We start from the raw sequence: 22,229 nt of genomic DNA, 5'->3' as shown, positions 1-22,229 counted from the left end.
TCCATCTTGTGAATTTTTGTGCCCACCCTCCCTTGTTCCCTCACTGCAGCTTGATGTTGCTTAGCTAGCTCTCTCTGACCTCCATTTTACCTTCATATCTGGAAATGGCTGCTGAGATGATAGCAAGAATGGAGATAATCATCTGGAGGATTGGAACTTTGACTATAGATTATGAAAGCAGGGCTTGAGGATCATAACACTAACTGGCTCAAAAAACCCCCAGAAACTTACACATATTTCAGATTCCTTCACTCTAGAGTCAAATTAGCAAGGGAAAAAGAAATTTCCATGGCCATACCTTCTTGACCCAGAACTGATAAATATGTATATCATTCATAGATGTGTATAAGTCTATGGATACCTTAGGGTTTCCTGGAAATGTGGGGTGGGAAGGGAGAAAAGTATGATCTCCACTTACCACTGAAAACCCTTCTGTGAGTGGGGTAAAGCTGATGATCACTAGGGAGACTCTCACTGCCCTGTACAGGTATGATTTCAATCATTATGGTCTGGGTATTGGTTATTACCCTTTGCTCAGTCAAGGATCATGCACTCCTGAATATGATTTGTGGAGCTTCTTTATTCTCTAAGGCTGCCAGCAACCTAATGCTTCTGACTGACTGAATGCACACCTAAATGCCCAATAGTTACATTGCAAAGGGAGAAAAGTACTATTTCATGTGTTAGACACACCTGGGGGCAAATCCTAGGACCACCAATTAATATCTGTGTGATCTAAGGTAAGTTATTTAAACTTAGAGCTTCAGTTTTCTCATATCTAAAATTAAGATAATACTCTTTCCCATGACTGTTGTGAGTATATAAAAAAGTGTAAAAGTTTTAGCAGAGGACCTTTCCCTCCCCCATTGCCCAGTTCTTTCTCTCATCTTCCAATCAGCATCCTAAAACTTTCAGGGCTTTGAAAATGTAATTTAATTCTACAAATTCAAAGCCCATCCTTCCCACTAACCTTTAAGCTCCATAATCCCTTCTCATTTAGAATTGCTTAGGCTATAATCTGTAGAATGACTGTCTAGGCCTTACATGGATCTGAGGAACACTCATTAATGCTTCAATTAGCCCCATGATTATTTCACTTCCTTGGGGCTATTGAATGCAGTTGATATGGCCACATCTAGCAGTGCCTCTCACATCTTAATAAGAGATTTATGTATTTGTTACAATTTTATGGCAGATGGTTATAAAGTATCTTGAGCAAGGGGTGCTTTGTCTAATTCACACAAAGTCTCCATATAAGCTGTAAGTGGTCCTTCACCTTTCCTATCACAACTTGCTTCAGGTACTGGCCACAACCTTATTCACTCTTCCTTGCTCCACCTCCAGCATCACAGCAAAAGCCATGAAAAGTTCTTTCTCGAAAACTGGTTCAACCCTAGGTACTGGAGTCTTCTGTGTTAAGAGAATGTTTTAGTAATGAAAATATGCTTTGTATAGGCTTAGGAGTCCATTCCTATCTAGGCTTTTACCTTTTTCTCTCTATGAAACTTAGAGCAAGTAACATATTTCAAGTCTTTATAGGTAAAATGGAACTAAAATGAGGTGGTTAAAAGGCTCAAATGAGACAATGTATAGAAAATGTATGCAATGTGCCTGTCCAATTGTAGTACATTTTTTAACCCAATTACCACCCTAACTCTTTTGCCAGATCTACTGGGAAGGCTCAAGGATTCAGGCCTCTCACAGCTATGCTTGACACACAATAAATGTTGAACAAGTTTATTTCCTTTCCTTGGTCCCAGGGGACACCCAGTTCCATTATGGGGCTTGTTTCAACTCCCCAGGCTCTGAATTCCAGAAGGACAAATTATGCAAAGGTTCTGGATCAGATTCTTATAAACTGTTTACTTGTGGTCAGGATTAAGTCTGTTTTTCTCTTTGTCACAGTGGAACCAGTTTGGCTACTTAGCTTCCTGTGTTTCTTTCCCAGAGCTCTTCAAATTCATTGAAAGAATCTTTACACCCATATCCAAAGGTATTTTGTGATGTCTTATTCACTTCAGGGAAAATAATGTGATTTCTTGCTGGATACGAATATACCCTGGACAGCCAAGAGGCAAGATTAATTCTAATTAAGTGTGAAACCAGCTGGCAGCAGGATAGTGCTTTTCTTCTATATCTCCTTCAAGACCTACCCACTTGCTCACTGAAGACATTTGAGGAAACACAATAAGCACTATTGTAATGACAATAGGAGTGAAAAATGTAGAGAAACAGAGAGTAAGCAGTGTGGGAAAAACAGCTGCTCCCCAGAAGAGGGGTCTTCATGAGGCTGAAGGTACCTAAGCCACATAGCCACGAGTTTAACGGCCATAGGAGGAAGGAGTCTCTATTCCTCAAGCATGGGAATGCTTCAGGAATGTTTCATAGACTTGACTGTTGGAAACTGCATAGGGCAGAATAGTGGGCCTGGATTATTGACATGAAACTCCTGCATAAGAGAATAAGTATTTTGGGGATACTGAACCATGCATGAGGACAGGTTCCACAGGGTGATGGGCATCAGGGTGGCTAGATATAGGGCCAATGAACATGACTGTTTCCAGACAATCATTTCACTATAGTGAAGAATTCAAGAATCAAGTGATAGATAGTTAAAATTAGGGAAGATTTTGAATGGCAGAGCATGTCCCACTAGCCCTGAAGAGGTATAGAGAAGAATCCATTCTTATAGAGCAACTAAGGCAGCCACTGCTATTGTTGCTGCTACTGCTGCTACTACTACCACCACTGGCTAATATTAATTGAACATTATTTAAGGGCCAACCATGGTTATTTTGATAAAATAACTTGCCAATGGTGATTGAGGCATGAATACGGATAATGGTGTTTGAGTTCCTTTCAGGGGGTTTAGAGGCCAGGGCTAGCAAAGGAGATATGGAGAATAGAAGATCTCAACTTCTGTTAAGAGAGGACTCATATTTGAGTCCCTCTAGATCTCAAGCTCAGAAAGGAGACAGAATTCTGAGTATTAATGGATGGTAGCAGGGGTGGAGAAGAGGTGAGTGACAGGACTGAGGTTGTCCATATCTTACCTACCTCTGATCATGATAGCTCTGGAAATTACAGTAGAGTGGTACCTGCCAGCATCATGGTACCTAGATGGAAATAACTGAGGAAGTAGAAATAAGAGGAATAAATCAGGGCTGACAATATGAGTGGAAACTTAGTACCCACAGTCTTGTCAAATGCTGGGAAATGTAAGGTATAGTGAAAGTCATTGTGTAGCCCTGTTCTCCAGAATCAGGAAAACTCTTCATTGCAGCCTTAATTTCAGGCACTTTTGGGGGGCATGCTCAGGGCCTGGGTCTTCAAGAAATGGGCTTCATAGAGTTTCAGAGGAAATGCTACAACTTGAATGTACACCACAACAGGGAGGCCCACCTGTCTCATGGGGAATCAGTGGAAATATTACTCTGCAGAGGGTATTCCTGGGGCCACCCCATCTTTTAAAAAAATTAATTTATTTTAATTGGAGAATAATTACTTTACAATATTGTGATGGTTTTTGCCATACATCAACATGAATCAGCCATGGGTGCACATGTGTACCCGTATCCTGAAGCCTGCTCCCACCTCCCTCCCCACCCCATCCCTCTAGATTGTCCCAGAGCACTGGTTTTGAGTGCCCTGCTTCATGCATGGAACTTGCAACTGGTCATCTATTTTACCTATGGTAATATAAAAGTTTCAATGCTATTCTCTCAAATCCTACCATTGCTTTCTCCCACAGAGTCCCAAAAGTCTATTCTTTATATCTTTGTCTCTTTTGCTGCCTTGCATGTAGTAACAGTCCATCTGTTTTTTTAAAAAGATGAGTTTATTTTTGCTGTACTGGGTATTGATTGCTGGGAAGGTTTTTCCCTAGTTGCAGTGAACAGGGACAACTCTCTAGTTGCGGTACACAGGCCTCTCATTGTGGCGGCCTCTCTTGTTGTGAAGCCCAGGCTGTAGTGAGTGCAGCCTTTAGTAGCTGTGGTGCATGGGCTCAGTAGTTGTGGTGCACAGGCTTAGTTGATCTGTGGCATGTAGGATCTTCCAAGATCAGGGATTGAACCCATGTCTTCTTCATTTGCAGGTGGTTTCTTTGCCACTGAGCTACCAGGGAAGTCCCTGGACCAACCCATATAGACCCCACCTACCTGGACTGACACGCTCCTTTTCTTCCAGTCTCTGAGAAAATGTTGGGCACCTTCGCTTTGCACTCCATTGGCCCCATGTGTGCACGCATGCTCATTTGGTTCAGTTGTGTCCAACTCTTTGTGACCCTATGGACTATAGCCTGCCAGGCTCCTCTGTCCACGGGATTCTCCAGGCTAGAATACTGGAGTGGGTTGCCATGCCCTCCTCCAGAGATTTTCCTGGCCAGGGATTGAACCTGCATCTACTGCATCGCAGGAAGATTCTTTACTGCTGAGCCAATGGGAAAGCCCCCCACTGACCCCATAAAACACAGCAAGTCTCTGACTCCTTCAGGATACTCAGCTGTGCTGACTTGGATTATCAGAATGCCAGGGCTCTGAGGGAAAGCTTAGAGCATCAAAGGTGCAAGGGACATTAATTTGACTTTTATGTCTCCTCTAGGAGAATTTTCTCAGTCTTGTAGAAGACACAAGGACTTAGTCAAGGGAATGGTCTCAGTTTGTGGGCTTCCCATGTGGCGCTAATGGTAAAGAAACCACCTGCCACTGCGGGAGACGTAAGTGATGTGGGTTTGATCCCTGGGTTGGGAAGATTCCCTGGAGGAGGGCATGGTAACCCGCTCCAATATTCTTGCCTGGAGAATCTCATGGACGGAGGAGCCTGACAGGCTACAGTCCATAAGGTTGCATAGAGTCAGACATGAGTGAAGCAACTCAGCATGCATGTACGAAGTCTGAATTTGAATCCTGAATTCACCCTTTTCTGGCTGAGGGAATGTGGGCAAATTATGTAGCTATTCTGTGCCTCAGTTTTCTCACCTGTAAAATGAGGCAAATGCCAGTACTTACCTCATAGGAATATTATCTGGACAAATTCAGTAAACTCATGCAAAGTACTAAGGCTCATATTTGGCATATAGCAGATGGTGGCTCACACAGTAATGAATCTGCCTGCAATGCAGGAGACCTGCATTTGCGTTAGGAAGATCCCTTGGAGAAGCGAATGACTCCCCACTCCAGTATTCTTGCTTGAAGAATTCCATGGACAAAGGAGCGTGATGGGCTACTAAGTTTGTCATCATTTGTTACAGCAGGAATAGAAAATTAATACAGTGGTTTTGTGCCTTACTTTGTACATGTCAAATGAGGGCTTAATACCTTGTCTTACCTACTTTATGGGTCTGAGAACAAAATGATGAACATAAGTGTGCTCTGCAGAGTTACAAGTTATAAACCTATTAGTATATTCTCCAGTAGGGAAAAAATTGATCTGTTTTGAAGCAAATGGATTAAAGCAATTAAAAGCGTAGAGCTCCTGACATTTCCCAGAAGTGCTGAGGGTTTGGAGGGCTGCTTCTCTCCTAGAGAAGTAGTGAAGCATAGGTGAAATCAGAAAACCTAGGTACAAGTCTATTTCCTATCTGTGTGACCTTGGGCAAGTTATGTTATCTCTCTGAGCCTAATAAAGAAATGAGTGTGAACATGTGATGGAAGCAAAGTACTCAGATGGAAGGCATATTCATCCTTCCCAGTGTGTGCCTTACTGCTGGAAGCAGAGATCTTGATTCTGGTAAACTAGTCACCCAAAGGAAGTAGAGTTGAAAGGCCCTTGGGGTGGTACACTGAGCACCTGTTTTCTGCCACTGGTTTTGGCACGTGACCTTAGATCAGTTCCTTCTCCTCTCTGAGTCTGTTTCTCCATTTTAAGAGGTTAGATTATAACTAGTTGTTTTCAGCTAATGAGGATCAGAATCACCTGGAGAGATGCCAGCTGGAGGATGAGCAAGCGTCTTTTTTACAGGTCTCTCCTACCCCAAATCCCAAATTAGAGGAGTTTTATTAAATTTTGTTAAGTACCCCTATTCAGGATATAAGAGTTGATTTCCAAGTATGTGGTTTGAAGCAGCTGGTTCTCAAAGGAATATGGATATCTTGGTTATACATTAATTAAAATACTTGCCAATTTCAAATCGGTTAACTAGAGTCATGCTCCTCCCAGTTTCTTGCAATTTCCATTAATGTAGCTTTGTCATGACTGTGGTATTTCCTCTCAGAATACTCCTTCTCATGTGAACTAAGATACTAATCTCTGGGCAGACAAAACCTGGTAGAATTGCCCATGCTTTCATTATAAGGTTGACTGTAGTTAAAATCCACAGCTGAGAATAACTGAATGTCAAAACTGAAAATACCTTTTGAGACTACCTGGTTTAAAGGTAGACAATTTAGGGGAGACTTGCTCAGCATTACAAACAGGCAGTGAGGAGTGAGTCTGGACCCCCAACACTCCTGAATGAACTCTTTACAATGCTCCATGTTGCCTTTCTACTGCTTTTAATGCTCAGAGATTTGAAACTCAGGTAACTTTCAGTCTTAAGGTGGTTTCACTATTCTTTGAAGTAGAAAATCTTCATTTATATTTCATCAAAGTATAAGACCATGTACAAAGCAATGTAAGAAGCAGGCAGCTATGGACACAATCTTTGTAAACATTTCCAACATACCAGATTGGTCTTATCTACCATTTTTGGTCTTTACCTCACCAAGATATCTCCTTCCTCAACCTACTTTGGCTTACAATCCGTGCTTCTCAAATTTTAATGTGCATAGTTATCTCCTGGATATCTTATTAAAATACAACTTCTGATTTCAGATGTCTGGGAGGGGGCCCAGGAGTCTGTATTTCTCATAAGCTCCCAGGTAATACTGATGCTGAGGCTGATTATGGACCATATTTTGAGTAGCAAAACTTGCAGATGTTAGTCTCATTTCTAAACATCATCTCCACTTATTGTCAGAATTCCTTTACCACTTGGAGTAGTGTGCTATATTAGAAACAGGATTGCTCCTGTAGCTTCTAGTGCTGGGTTTTTAATCAATCCCTAACTGTATGACATTGGGCAAATTATTTCTCATCTTCCTGAGTCTCAAGTTTTCTTATCTGTAGAATGGGGCTGTCACTTTCACACAGTGATGTTGTGAGGCCTTAAGGAATAACTGGACTTGGTGCAAAATAGACTGCAGATGGAGATCCCTATGTACAAACAGATTCTGAGCCCTATATTTCCTTAGAATTACAGAAGACAACAGGAACAATGATTGGATTATGCATAATATGCTCAAAGATTGTTTCCCTGACAAACTGAAGATAGAGGCCAATAATACTAGACAGTCTGTATACTTTATTAAAAGTCATGTGAATGTACTCCAGGATCTAATTCTTTTTCTTCTGATGTTACATATGTATTTCATAAAGGCATCTTTCTAGGATCTATTAATGTCCTTGGTATCAAATGATTCTTTTCCTTATGAAAATGGAGGCTTTTCTTCATCAGAAACATCTCTTCAAGGTATCTTGCTTTTCTCTGCAATTTTTAAATGCTTCTGAAGCTTTTTCTGGGCTTGTAATGTGTCAAGGCCATTAGAGGCAGCTATATTAAACATAGTATCATTGATCTACATTCTTTCAAAAGCAATTTTTCTAGTCACAGAAGTACTTTTTCATTACTTTATTTATTTTAGTTATTACAGAATTAAAGAACTTCTTGAAAAGGGAAGGATTCTTTCACATAATAGCAACTTATTTTAGATATAGTCTACATGACACCACTTATTACTCAACTTGGATGCTGAGTTTTGCCCCTCAGTGGCTGTACAATATCCCTCATATTTTTTAAACAAAAAATTCACTAATATTTTTTATTCTAAATCATCTCTTAACTTTTGCTGTCACCACAGAAAACCCTTAATAGGGATTTGATCCCAAGGCATCAAGTATTGCAGAAGCACCAAGATCATTTCATTTTGTCAAACTACATGTGTGGATGTCACCAGTCTCAGGGTGACACTGCACATGCTAGAACTTTGGGGAAGTAACAGACATATAGAAGGGCCTTTTTTTCTTTGAAAAGCCCCTAAGCCAAGGATTTGACAACTACCAACAAAAATAAATCTTTCGTGTCACAAGGTAAAAGTAAATGATCTTTTTAAAAACCATAACAAATGGTCATACTGAATGGGAGGAGGAAACATAACAGAAATCACTTTCAGCCCAGTTTTTTCTTCCCCAGTAAATTGGACCTGCATTCCCTCCTTCCCCTCAAATGCTTGCCTTTTAATATTTTGTTAATCAGGCAAGGGTCAGAGAGTCATGTCAGCTCCAGTAATATGGCCATTATATTACAAAAGGAAAACAATATGGAGTGCAGAATCAGAGAGACCTGGATTAGAAAAACAGTTGTTTACTTGTGTGACCTTGTGCCAGTTATTTTAGCCTGCTGGGCCATAAATCCTTTATCTGTAAGATGAGGATAGTACCCACTTGTATGATTGTTGTAGGGACTAAAGGATATAGTGTATATGAAGCACCTAGCACTTAGTAGGTGCTTAATAAATGCTATCACTGTCAGCTCAAGATTTACAGTTCATCCATTAGCCAGTTTCTCTCCCACTCCAGTACTTTTGCCTGGAAAATCCAATGCGGGAGACCTGGGTTTGATCCTTGGGTTGGGATGAAGAACTGGAGAAGGGAAAGGCTACCCATTCTAGTATTCTGGCCTGGAAAATTCCATGGACTGTACAGTCCATGGGGTCGCAAAGATTTGGACACAACTGAGTGACTTTCATTTTCTCTGGTTCTCAATAATCTCTCAATATTTGTGGTGGAATACAAACTGATTGTGGAATTTCCCCCCAAGGAAACCACAGTGAACCCATATCTCTAATATCTTCAAAAGTACTGAGGCTCGAATGGACACTGCTTCTGTGGCTAAAATCTGCATACCTGCTTGGTTTAGTTAGTCATCTAATGGGACAGAACAGAGAGTCCACAGCTCTGAGATTAGGGCTCAATAAGTACTTCCTGACTGAGTCCACCAGGCCTCACAGAGATTCTGTTTGGGGGTGAGCAGCAGGTAGAATGGTAGCCACTTGGCTTACTTGCTCCTGGTTTCTTAGCAACTTGACCTTTGAGACTGGGTAGAGCTGAGAGTTCAATATGGCCACTTGGATACACCTTCATTAAGAATGTTGTCAAATTTCTACTAAATTATTTCCACAAAGTCTCTCAGTGTGTTTATGTCAGATAACATGTCACTAACTCATCAATAAGCCATACTTAGAGTTAAATCTCAGAGAAGGCAATGGCAACCCACTCCAGTACTCTTGCCTGGAAAATCCCATGGGTGGAGGAGCCTGGTAGGCTGCAGTCCATGGGGTCGCGAAGAGTCGGACATGACTGAGCGACTTCACTTTCACTTTTCACTTTCATGCATTGGAGAAGGAAATGGCAGCCCATTCTAGTGTTCTTGCCTGGAGAATCCCAGGGACGGGGGAGCCTGGTGGGCTGCTGTCTATGGGGTCGCACAGAGTCAGACACCACTGAAGTGACTTAGCAGCAGCAGCAGAGTTAAATCTTGAAAGTAGCTATTGCCTTTCAGTAACACTGTTCCAAAGGCATCTCAGAGTTGGTTAGTGCATGTATGCATTCTCTTCTCATCACCCCATCTCTCACCTCCTCTTTTCCCCATGTCTATGCTTCTTCTTGATACTATAGTAAGTGCACTAGTGGGGCCTTGCTAGAAGAGTCCAATAGGAAAGTCCTTTCTCTCACACTGGACCACATTATATTGGGCTGGTCAAAAAGTTCATTTGGGTTTTTCTGTATCATCATATGGAAAAACCTGAATGAATTTTTGGCCAACCCAAAATTACACAGATTTAACAGAGGATGAGATGGCTGGATGGCATCACCAACTCGATGGACATGAGTTTGAGTGAACTCTGGGAGTTGGTTATGGACAGGGAGGCCTGGCGTGCTGCGATTCATGGGGTCGCAAAGAGTCGAACACGACTGAGTGAATGAACTGAACTGAAAGACAGGCTATCTTAAAACCTATCCTTAAATCAAGGCACCTGTATGGGAACAAGTGGTGACACTTTTTCCAGCAGCTTCTCTTCAACAAATAGGAATCAGAAATGTCTACTTGTCAGATTTCTGACTCACTTCACTAATTAATTGTGTTTTAGTTCCTTTTCAATGATTGAAACATCAAATGAGGAAGACCAGGAGCTTAGTTCTGGAAGTCCCATTTGGTGGCAAGTATATGTGGCTCAAGAAAGAGGGTAAAAGCCAAACTCTCAAAATGGTGGCCCCTAAAGCTACCAATCATGAGGCCCTTTGCTTAATAAGCATGGTATAATTGAAAGAACCTTGAGTAGGGATATTGGATCCTGTTTAGGCACAGCTGCTAACTTGCTCTGCCTCAGTTTCCACAATAGTAAACTAAGCAGTTTGACTAAATAATACTGAAAGGCCTTTCTAATCAATTATTTTAGGAATTGTAAAAAGAGTCTTTTGTCTCAAGGGCTGTGGTTCTTAATCTTTATTATGTCACAGGTCCAATTTGAAATTCACTAGAATGTTATGGACCATTTCCTCAGAAAAGGCACATTGTTGTGGAAGTCTACATACCATTTCAGAGGCTTTATGAAGTTCCTGAGTCCATAGATACTGGGTTAAGAACTGTTTTTCTCAGGCGATAAAATAGCTTATCTTCAAACAGCAAACATGAAACAACAATGACAACTACCTGGCCTTTATCCATCTTAACAATTTTCCCCAGCATTTGATCCCAAAATGGAACTCCTACAGAACAAATGCAGTCCGCCTTAAAAAAAAAAAAAAAAAAAAAAGAACTGTTTTAAGCTTTTGTTTCTTTCTGATTGCTTGGAAAGGAAGCTGTTAGGACAAAGCAGGAAGAAGAATAACTCAAGTAGACATAGGCTTTGACATGCAAAACATGCTTTGCAGATTTGTCCTAAGTATGTAAAAGCAGGAAGGCCACCTTCCTGAGTCCACATTGGAGGGAGTATAGAGGCATCACTCTTTCTGTCTGGGCCATAGGAGCAGATGCATTCTTGGCAATGTGGTACCATGCCAGAGCTCCAAACTGGCACTAGGTTCCATATCTTCAGTAAGAAAGACATGATAAGAGCCTCTGAAATTCAGCAAACATTCCTACTCCCTTACTTCCAAGGTAATCAATGGCCCCAACTCAAGTAACTTTTAGTTCAGGGTAAGACTTCTGAGATCAATCTTTAGCCCCAAATCTTTCAGAGATAGATGGCCTTTTGAGGAGGCAGGAAGTTCAGAGAACAGTTGAAAACTGAGCTCCTCTCTTCGACTCAGGTCAGTGGACAGCTTGGTTTCTGCAGTCTGGCTTGAGGAAGTTCAACCATTCACAGTCTTATAGGAGCTCAAGATAGACCTTCTAGGGGAATGAAGACAGAATACAAAGGAGAAATAAACTTGTGTATAGGACATGTGCCCCTTATTTTATAGCCTCCCAGAGCCTGAAGGTGCAGGGACAGGAAGAATCTGCTCTTCAGCACACAAGGGTTTGAAGAAGACCCTTCTAGAATCTGGAAAGGGTCCCCTGAGGCCAAGGATTTTACAACCTGAAAGGGAAAGAAGAGAGTAAGGAATTAGCTATGATTGGTTAAGCACTTAATAGCCACTGGGCAGTAGGGCCTCTTGTGGTAGGTAGCAAATCTGCTGAGCAACAGCAGCTGGCTAGGAAAAAGCCCTTATAACTCATTCCATAGACCAGTCCCAATATGGTGCTATAATCAGGGCTGGAAACCCTGTGCTTTTAGCCTGAACTCTAATCCTCAAAAAGTCTACAGGGGATATAGAAGCCTGATATCTCTGAGATTACCCGCCCCCCCACCCCTTGCGGAATGGTCACTGCCTTTATGGCCCTACAATAACTCCAGATTTCCTTTTACTGGGACTTTACCTTTATGAGAGCTGATAAGAAAAAGCTTATCTACCCACAGACCTTCTGAGGACTGGCAGTGATAGGAAGAAAAGGAAGGCTGAGGAGTACGTGGAAAGCTCTGCTCCAGATACCTGGATCTTGTTTATGCATGTATTGGTTTATATCATGCCAACAATCTGACTGTCAATCAGAACTAGGCAGAGAAAGAAATTTCCATGATCTCCATGGCTCTGGTGATCTTAGTAAGTTACGTATCCCCTCTGAACCTCAGTTTCTTTATATGTTTAGTGAAACATATTATCTTCCTTATTTTTGACATTTGATATGGACTAAATGAGTTAATGGATGTGAAAGCACTTTGCATTTGACATATACAAAGAACTAAGGATGAAGATTCAAGGAGTATGAAATAGTGATTTGGGCTGAAGGAATGAAATCCTTCTACAAATACTAAGGTAGACTCTTTGGACCTACCAAAATATCAAATGAGAGTTTACTGATATTCTTACAGACCCAAAGGATGTCAGAATTAAAAGGTTCCAAACATTTCATTTTACATATTAGGAAATTGAGGCCCAGGAAAGGAAATGTAATTGCCCCAAATGTCACAATCTAGGATTTCTAATGACCTTGATTCAAAGGCAATTCATATAATTATACTGTAGTTTGGCTGAGAGAGAAAGAAAGAGAAAGTAAACTTAAAAACATAGAGAACCTCAGTATAAAAAGACAGTAAGTATAAGGATCATGTAATTACAAAGTAGTAAACTGAGTCACGGAGGTTAATTCCCACCCTCTGGACCTATATGGCATTCCAGTTCTCAAAAACTCAGATCTCATAAAGAAGGCATATGTGTAACAAGGTTTTGTAATCAGAAGAGGATACTACATACCTGAGGCCTCAACTCTCATCTCCAGGAAGTCTGCCTTGAGAACTGCGGGTAAAGGATGAAAGACATTTCACTAAGACTCTAGAAATCAGAACTGGAAAGGCAAAACAAGTGGGTGGGTAACCCTTCTAAGGCCGTGCCAATCCGGCCATTTGAAAAATTAGGAAGTGATTCCATCCAGATATTTCAAAACATCTCACTCCATGGTTATAGGTTAGGCTACCTCTCTAGCAGATTTAGAGAGCCCAGTGTCCCAGACACAAAAACACCTTTCAGGTGCTACCACAATCCTTTGAGTGTCATACAATGGGAGGCTAGGGGAGACCAGAGAAATTGGCCTAAGACCAAAGACTACATTCTATGATTATCTCCAATGAGAGAAGGGCAAAGAGGAAAGGCAAATGCCTTGTATGGAACATGAATCTTCCTTTGCCTCAGAGACCAGACAAGCTTTGCCTGGATCTTGATTCTTTAGATCAGCCCTAGGGTCACCTTGTCTAGAGATGGTTGGAGGAAAGAGAAAACCCTGGATAATTAAAGTCCATATAATGTGGGCAGAAAATCCCAGACAACAGCTGGTCCCAGGGCTATGTTCTCAACATTGTTTTTCTCCTCTCTCTTAAGTCTATTTATACCTACTCCCTGAGTGATCTTATTCCCATTCATGATTTCAATCCCCATCAAGCACTGAGACCCCACCTTCACCCCCAAAGGCTACTATTCATATTGTAATATATGTGAATAAATTTGTACAGTGTCGGTACTCAATAATTCTACCCCTAAATGTATGTAGGTCCAGTACCAATTACTAGTCTAAGTTGTAGTTACCCATTGGTCATTACTATCTGGATGTCACACAGAATCTTAATACACACTGTGTCCAAAATTGATCAGAGAAAGTTTTCCACAAAACCTGTTCCACCATGATTTACTATTGCTACCATCTACCCAGCTGTCCAAGTTAGACTTTTTCTCTCTTCATCCTTCTCCAATGTTCCATATTTGAAAAGTCATTAAGGTCTTACTGCTGCTGCTGCTAAGCCGCTTCAGTCGTGTCTGACTCTGTGCAACCCCATAGACGGCAGCCCACCAGGCTTCCCCGTCCCTAGGATTCTCCAGGCAACACTGGAGTGGGTTGCCATTTCCTTCTCCAGTGCATGAAACTGAAAAGTGAAAGTGAAGTTGCTTAGTCTTGTCTGACTCTTAGCGACCCCATGAACTGCGGCCCACCAGGCTCCTCCGTCCATGGGATTTTCCAGGCAAGAGTGCTGGAGTGGGGTGCCATTGCCTTCTCCAAGGTCTTACTGAGTCTACCTCGAATCTATCCTTTCATTCTATTCCTGCTAACAATGCCATATATCAGGACCTCATCAACTCTTGCTAGGATGATTAGCCTCCTAATTGGTCTCACTGCCTTCAGGTTTTACTCTCCTATCTTCCTCTTTACCAACAGAAAGTGTGTGTATTTCAAAATAATTCATGCAGATTAGAATATGCATTGTCATTTTTTAAGCTTTTAAGCTCTTCATAATGACTAGAGAATAAAGACTGAACTCCTTGGTATGGTATATAAGGCCTTTACAATCTGGCCCCAATCCATCTTCCTGGTCTCACTTCCAGCTGAGCTTCCTTCCCCTCACCCCAACATTCCAGCCAAAGTGGAACACTAAGCACTTTGTGACCTTGCGTTGCATAAGTGGTTCTGTCTTACTGAAATATTTTCCCCTCCTTTCTCTTTTGAGTTTTTAATTTTTAAATTGTTGTATAAGAGAGATAAATGAAAAGTGAGGTCATTCAAATATCAGGTTACATATAGTCAGGTGTACAAATTGGAGGCAAAAAGGGGCACAGCAAAGGTTAAATAGATTATCATTTTCATTAGTGATGAGATGAGACTGACTGTGGCTAGTCTAAGAATTTTGACCAGCAGCCAGCATGTAGATGCACTGATGAAAATGGTGGTTACAAAACTGGGGTCAGAAAGAAAAACACCAATACAGTATATTAACACACACATATATATATATATGGAATTTAGAAAGATGGTAATGATGGCCCTATATGCGAGACAGCAAGAGAGGCACAGATATAAAGAACAGACTTTTGGACTCTGTGGGAGAAGGCAAGGGTGAGATGATCTGAGAGAATAGTGTTGAAACATGTATATTACCATATGTGCAATAGATGACCAGTCCAAGTTCAATGCATGAAACAGGGCGCTCAAAGCTGGTGGTGCAGTGCACCAGGGTGGGATGGGGAGAGAGAAGGGAGGGAGTTCAGCATGGGGGGGACATATGTACACCCGTGACTGATTCATGTCAGTTTATGGCAAAACCCACCACAATATTATAAAGTAATTAGCCTACAATTAAAATAAATAAATTAATTTTTAAAAGTGGGTCTAGACGGAAGGGGTGCTTTTGTCATGTGGATGCTGAGTGGGAGGACTCTGTAGGTACCTAGGCAGGTGACTCATGACATATTGGAGGACTGGTGTACCCAGCTTGGTCTTACACACACTCCTGCCAAGATAGAATCTGGGGATAAGGAAGAGGATTAAATTTAGGTTCCAGAGGCCTGACTATAGGACTGGTAGGGTCATCCTCCATCTTGAAGTGCCTGCTTTGGCCATAGTACCCTATGTTGCAGTTGGTCCAAGATTTCTCTGAGCACTATGACAAAGCCTAGGCAATGGTTACCAATCTTTCCACATTTTCAACACCAGTTTGGCTACAGTTTCCCTATTAGAAATCAAACTGCCTTAAAGATTCTACTGGACTTTGTTCATGCCTAGTACATGTACAGCTCAATGCCTTGGTTCCCTGTTCAAGGCTACAGAGCAATCGTTCTCATTTTCAGTGTATTCTACCCACCTTTCAAGTTCCATCTCAGATACCACCACCTCTAAAAAGCTTTCCTTTAGATATGCGCACTTCATTCTGTTAACTCAAGATTGTTTTATTCTATTTTCCTGGTATTTATTTATCGTATGGCTTATCCTAGGGAGGGAGGAAGGACTACCCAGAAGTAGTAAATAGTCCTGCTTATAGGCAGATGCTTTAAGAATATTAAGGTGTCTCTTTCTGTTTTTCTTTTTTTCCCCTCAAGGCTATCTGATTAAGCCTGCTTCAAAAAATATTCTAGGTAAAAACTTTATCTTCATTATATTAGTAAAAGAAATCTAAGGCTTTGACCTTGCTTTCATCTGTTATGGTAGAATAAATGGTAAATTATTGTCTAAGGAGAATATGGTCTAGACTAGAGTTCCATGTGGCTGACTGCCAAGCAGAATTTGAGTGGCCTGCTATTCAGAATCATGTCCTGGTGAGTCAGGGCCCACAATTTTAACTAAATGATGTCTAACCTATCCCAGCTCCAGTGCTGGTAAAAGCATATTACTCTGCTTTTAATTGAACACCCAGAAGAGTTACACTCCTATTACCAACCAGGAAACACAATTTTGATCTCTCTGATAAGCAACACTAAGTGAACTCACAGAAGAGTCCCTGAAGGATAAGCAATCATTTCTCCAGGTGTTCCAATCTAACGGGTCCCAAATGATAGGCCTTGAAAAGTTTATACCAGCACTTGAAGAATTTTAAAAACAAATTAATTGGAAGGAAGAAAGGAAAGAAATGTAAAAACCTAGATTCCCAGGTCCTACTCCTGGAGATTCTGTTTAAATGAGTCTAGAGTGCAAGGTAGGAATCTGTGTTCATTTTCTTTTCCCTCAAAATTTTCCAGGTGATTTATATGTGCAGCCAGTTTGAAAACAACCACCTAAGTCTAATGCTTACCTCTGGAATCAGGACTATGCTCATTCTAAGGCTGTTTTTGTTAGAATGTTGCACTCTATATATTTCTATCTGTTGTCCTTTTAGAATAAAATAGGATCTAAATAAGCAAACTAAAAAAAAAAAAGACCTACAATGAGCATAATATTTTTGCAATACCACTTGGCATGTGAGTACTCTGTGTGTGTGTGTGTGTGTGTGTGTGAGAGAGAGAGAGAGAGAGAGAGAGAGAGATTGAAAAACAGAGTCAGAGAGGCAGAGACAACAAATATAGAGACAGACAAAGAAAGAGAGACATGGAGAGAGAGAGAAAAAAAGAGTCAAAGAGATAGGGAAACTGAGAGACAAAGAAACAGAGACATAAGAAAAAACACAAAGAGAGATAAAGAGACTGAGAATTACAGAGACGGAGAAAGAAATAGTGTAAAAGAAACAAATAGGTAAGAGTGACAAAGGCAGAGAGACACACAGGTATAGGGAAAAGGCAGAAACACAAGTTAAGACTGGGGAGACAGAAAGACAGTGTTGGGGGAGAGAAAGGAACAAACACAGTCAGACAGAGACAGAGCTACAGGAAACAGAAAAGGGGAATGTTAAGAGAGTAAATGACACACTCATGATGCATTTGTTAAAAAGTGATTTGGTTTCAGTTCTGTCACCTGCATCTCTTACCTTCCTGTTTTCCGGGAAGCTGTTTCAAAGAATCTGGTCCTGGAAGCCACTCTGCAAACAGAAGTCAACCAAGTCCCATCAACTGCTCTGAAATATGTGTGAGAACCAATGGCCAATGGAAAGGAGAATAAAATATGAACCAGACAGGCCACCAATGCCACGTTCTGCCTTAGCTTACAAAGGATCTGGGTCTGAGGGAAAATCTACATATCAGAATGTGAAATGGCTCAGACACCATAGGCACTCCCAAGGCTATGGCTGATACCCTCTGCTTCCCCTTGGTTCAGAATGTTCTAAGTATGATATGCATTCAGGCTAGTCTTGGGAGAAATAAGTGAAACAAGTTCTTGGTTTCAGAGTATAGTTTTTGGCATTATGTAAATACACTTAGCTAATCAGTCCAAGCGGTAGAGGCTTTTATTTTCTTACTTCCTCAATTTTACAATTATGAGACAATAAACACAAGAAAAAGGAAAACCAGGAAGCAGGATACTGAGAGTGGTCCCAGGCACTGGCTACAGAGAGGCCAGCCAGGCTAGTTTTGTGGCCAAGCAAGGCAGGTCCCTAAGGGGTGCTGTGGCCCCATCTTAGTTGCTCTATCCCTGGTATCTTGGCTTGCAAGCCAGCCTCAGGAAGGCCTGCTGGATATTCGTTCTGTTCTTACCCTGTAAGATGCTCTATGGAGAATGAGAGTCATTTAGGAAAATTTTTAAAATCATACTTTCTCTTTTTTTAAAAAAGCCTTAAAGTACAAGTAAAATGAACAAATCTGTTCATTAAATTACTTTAAAACAAGTAGTAATAATAAGATAAAAAATTTCCAGGCCAAGGAAGCATGAAAGCAGCAGGTAATCTTATTACCCTACAGAGATCAGGGCAACTAAGAAAAATGGGTCTCCTATCAGGCATTAAGTTTTAAACACTTCAGCTTAGGAAAGCTCTTAGGAAAACTCTCCCAGCCTTAAGCTTTGAGTAGAAAACTCTGAACAGGGCTGGTCTATGACAGTTCCCTTCACTATGAAGTGAATGATGCCCCAGGGTTGTGCATTGTACACCCTTTACAACCATAATGGTAATCTTAAAAGCATTCTTAGTGATCTAAGGTGGGCTTTAGGTCAAGGTTGAAAAACAGCCCTACTTACACAGATGATGGGATTTCCCCTGCATTGCCAGCCATAACATCTGGCTTTGGTTCTGGTTTCTGGGTAGTAGTTGCCCGGCAGGGAGGGTCTGGAGGCCTCACTGGGGGTCTGATGATGGTTGGCTTTTCTCCTGGAGGCCGCACTTTGCTGAAACTGTCAGAGTCTCCTGGAAGAGAGAACAACAAAAATTTGGACAGTTAGCCAAATGGAACACTACTCCTCAGGAGGTACCCGATATTGCAGTGATATTGGCCACCTTTCTTGGTCCCCATTTCTTTTTGGTTACTAACAATTCTGGATTAAAAAATTATTCTAGCAGCTATCCCTTCAGATAGTCTAGTCTATGTTTGAACTCCAGCTCTGAAACTTCATATTTGTGTCACCTAGGGCATCAATTTGCTCAGTCTCAGTTTCTTCAACTATATAAAGACCAATAAAACACATAGCATGTGCTTAGTCAATATCTGATCACTGAATGGATGGACATGAGTTTGAGTAAGCTCCAGGAGTCGGTGATAGACAGGGAAGCCCGGCATGCTGCAGTACATGGGGTCACAAAGAGTTGGACATGACTGAGCAACTGAACTGAACTGAACTGAGGATATCAATTTGCTCAGTCTCAGTTTCTTCAACTATATAATTAAGACCAATAATACATTATCTTACAGAGGCATTAGGAGAATTTACTTAGGTACTGGCTCAGATGGTAAAGTGTCTGCCTGCAATGCGGGAGACCCGGGTTCGATCCCTGGGTCAGGAAGATCCCCTGGAGAAGGAAATGGTAATCCACTCCAGCACTCTTGCCTGGAAAATCCCATGGACGGAGGAGCCTGATAGGCTACAGTCCATGGGGTCGCAAAGAGTCGGACATGACTGAACGACTTCACTTTCACTTTTCACTAACATGTTTAGTATTATGACTGACACATAGCAGGTGCTTGGTCAATATCCGATGATGAATTTGTTATAGTCATCATCACCAAAAAATCAGGTTCTTTTCACTTAAACCTTGACTATTGTAGCAGTCTCCTAACTGAACTTTCTACCTCTATGTCTCTAGTCTCCATGTGACTCAGCACAAAATAAATACACATAATTTTTTTAATAAAACAGTTCTGGCAGGAGTATATTGGAACAGATGCATGCACACATTGCTCGTAGCACTATACAGTGGGCTTACTCTATCTAGATAGCCTGACATCAAGAATTGTGGAACAATGTGGATGAAATGCAAAATGATATATATGAGACAGTTCATGCTCATTGATCCAGTTGATCCACTTTGAAGAACAGACCAAAGAAATTAACCCAAGAGGAAAAAATAAGCAATCAGCACAAAAACATGTTTCTTAGTAGCACAAAGTCAGACTCAAGCACAAAGGAAATAATTAAATTCTTACAGGCATTTAACCAATACATATTATGCATGAAATAACAAGGATTTAGGCTAGGTGAAAAACGTATTCATATAAAATAATATTAACTGAAGAAAAGGCCACAGAAATATTCATGGCCTGATGAACCCCATCCGGAAATAGACACATGTGTAACTATGCAAGAGTGTTATCAGATTTTGATATTCACTCAGTTTTTGTCAGTAAACCTTGATAATCATTTTTTCTTCTACAAAACTTTTTAAGGTAAATGTAAAAAAATCAACTTTAATCCATAATCCTTAAGTATTTGAAAATTGCTTTTCTAGATTTCTCAGTGGCTATAAAACGTACAGGATAAAGTTCAAACTCCCTAGCAAAAATTCAAGGCCCTCTATGAGTTGGTCCCAAATTATTATCCCAGGCACTAACACTGGACTTTAACTCCAGCTCTACTTTTGTTAAACCAGTCTCCTCACTGGCCCTATCAAAGCAATCCCTTGGTTCTTACTTTTAGATGAGACAGTATGGTACAGTGTAGAAAGTACAGAGTCTTGAGTTGGGCAGATCTGGCTTTCAGGCCTTGTTCTGCTACTTTTAAGCTGTGAGACCCTGGACAGTTATTTCAACTCTTTGACTATCAAGGTATTCAGCTGAGAAATGGGTATAATAACCCCTCCTCACGAGGTAGTTTTAAGAACTAAATTAGATGGCTGATAGAGAGTACCTAGGTGACAGCTGGGATAAGTAAGTGTTAGACTCTGCCCTGCTTCTTGTCTGATATATACCCCTGTTTTCATGTTTGATCTGTATTGAAAGAAAAAGAAAAGAAAGAAAGTGAAGTTGCTTAGTCATGTCTGACTCTTTGCGACCCCATGGACTGTAGCCTACTAGGCTCCTCCGTCCATGGGATTCTCCAGGCAAGAATACTGGAGTGGGTTGCCATTTCCTTCTCCAGGGGATCTTCCTGATCCAGGTATCAAACCTGGGTGTCCCGCATTGCAGGCAGATGCTTTACCCCCTGAGCCACCTGGGAAGCCCAATCTGTACTGAAACCACCCCTAAACACTCAGCTCAAATCTCAATCCTCTGAACACTCCACCTGGCATAGGTAATTTCCATCCATGTAAATGCTCATAAAATACATATATTGCTCTGTAGGGTTTTTTCATTCCTCTAGCTAGTCATTCTTGTGAGGGAGACAGATATGAAAAAAAATGATAATGATAATACGGTATGATTTGTGCTCTAATGGTGATATGAGCCAAGTACTATTCAGTCACACACAGAGAAATTCTGTCTCCCCATCTAGGCTGTATCTTACATTTCTGGACACATCATTCCCCTTAGCACCAGGTCATGTACACAGAATTGTAGCTAAATAATGACCAAAATAATAATAATAATCTAAGTTTTCTAAAATGTTATACCATTCAAAGTACTCTTCCAGATAACTATTGATGTTCACAATAAGCTTGTGAGGAAAGAATAGCAGATGGGTCTTATCTTTTCCATTTTACAGAGAAGTAAACTAAGGTTTGGAAAGGTGAACTCACTCATCCACGATCACATAATTAAGTAAGTGGTAGAGAGAGGACTAAGACTTATAACTCCTATTTCTGCATCCACTGTTCTTCCCAGTGTTTGCTGTGTTGTTGTTAGTAGTAGTAAAAATGAAGTGAGTCAGAAAGAGAAAGATAAATATCATATTTTAATGCACATATATGGAATCTAGAAAAATGGTACTGAAGAATTTATTTGCAGGGCAGCAGTGGAGAAACAGACATAGAGAATAGACTATGGACATGGGGAGAGGGGAGGAGAGGGTGAGATGTATGGAAAGAGTAACATGGAAACTTACATTACCATATGTAAAATAGATATCCAACGGGAATTTGCTGTATGGCTCAGGAGACTCAAACAGGGGCTCTGTATCAATCTACAGGGGTGGGATGGGGAGGGAGATAGGAGGAAGGTTCAAATGGGAGGGGTATATGTATACCCATGGCTGATTCATGCTGAGGTTTGATAGAAAACAACAAAATTCTGTAAAGCAATTATCCTTCAATAAAAAATAAATTAAAAAGGAAAAAGTTATAAATGATAACAATAATGATAATGATAATAAAATAAGTGATAAAAATTTAGCTACCATTTTAATTGAACACCTGCTCTGTTCTAGATACTATGATACTATAGTCAGTGCTTTATGCACATATTCTCATTTAACACTAGCCATAACCCTGAAAGATAAAAAGTATTATACCTGTTCTACAGCTGAGGAAACAGAGAGATGAGAAGCAACCTCATAGTTAATTGGCAATAGATCCTGATCTATCTACTTTCCAAAGCCCAAGTAGTCACAAGTACCAGTGATTTTCAACCCTGGCTAAACATAGAGAACATTGAAATTATAT

The 22,229-nt window shown here is 40.8% G+C and overlaps 1 protein-coding gene across 5 annotated transcripts in view; it reads right to left on the bottom strand.

Moving 5' to 3' along the window:
• Positions 1-7,654: 7,654 nt before the first annotated feature.
• Positions 7,655-22,229, bottom strand: part of OPHN1 (oligophrenin 1) — a 627,113-nt gene continuing 612,538 nt past the window's right edge. For all 5 annotated transcript variants that reach the window (XM_024988791.2, XM_024988795.2, XM_024988793.2 and 2 more), the window contains 4 exons: positions 18,440-18,605; positions 17,298-17,348; positions 12,835-12,876; positions 7,655-11,618 (listed from right to left, as the gene is read on the bottom strand). In XM_024988791.2, the coding sequence (XP_024844559.1) occupies positions 12,843-12,876; positions 17,298-17,348; positions 18,440-18,605 (251 nt within the window). In that variant the 3' untranslated portion in view covers positions 7,655-11,618; positions 12,835-12,842. The remainder of the gene's footprint in view (positions 11,619-12,834; positions 12,877-17,297; positions 17,349-18,439; positions 18,606-22,229) is intronic.

The sequence above is a fragment of the Bos taurus genome, chromosome X, assembly GCF_002263795.3.
Source record: "Bos taurus isolate L1 Dominette 01449 registration number 42190680 breed Hereford chromosome X, ARS-UCD2.0, whole genome shotgun sequence".
NCBI classification, from domain to species: domain Eukaryota; kingdom Metazoa; phylum Chordata; class Mammalia; order Artiodactyla; family Bovidae; genus Bos; species Bos taurus.
The sequence above is the reverse complement of the archived record's forward strand: the minus strand, read 5'-3'. Positions and strand labels throughout refer to the sequence as shown.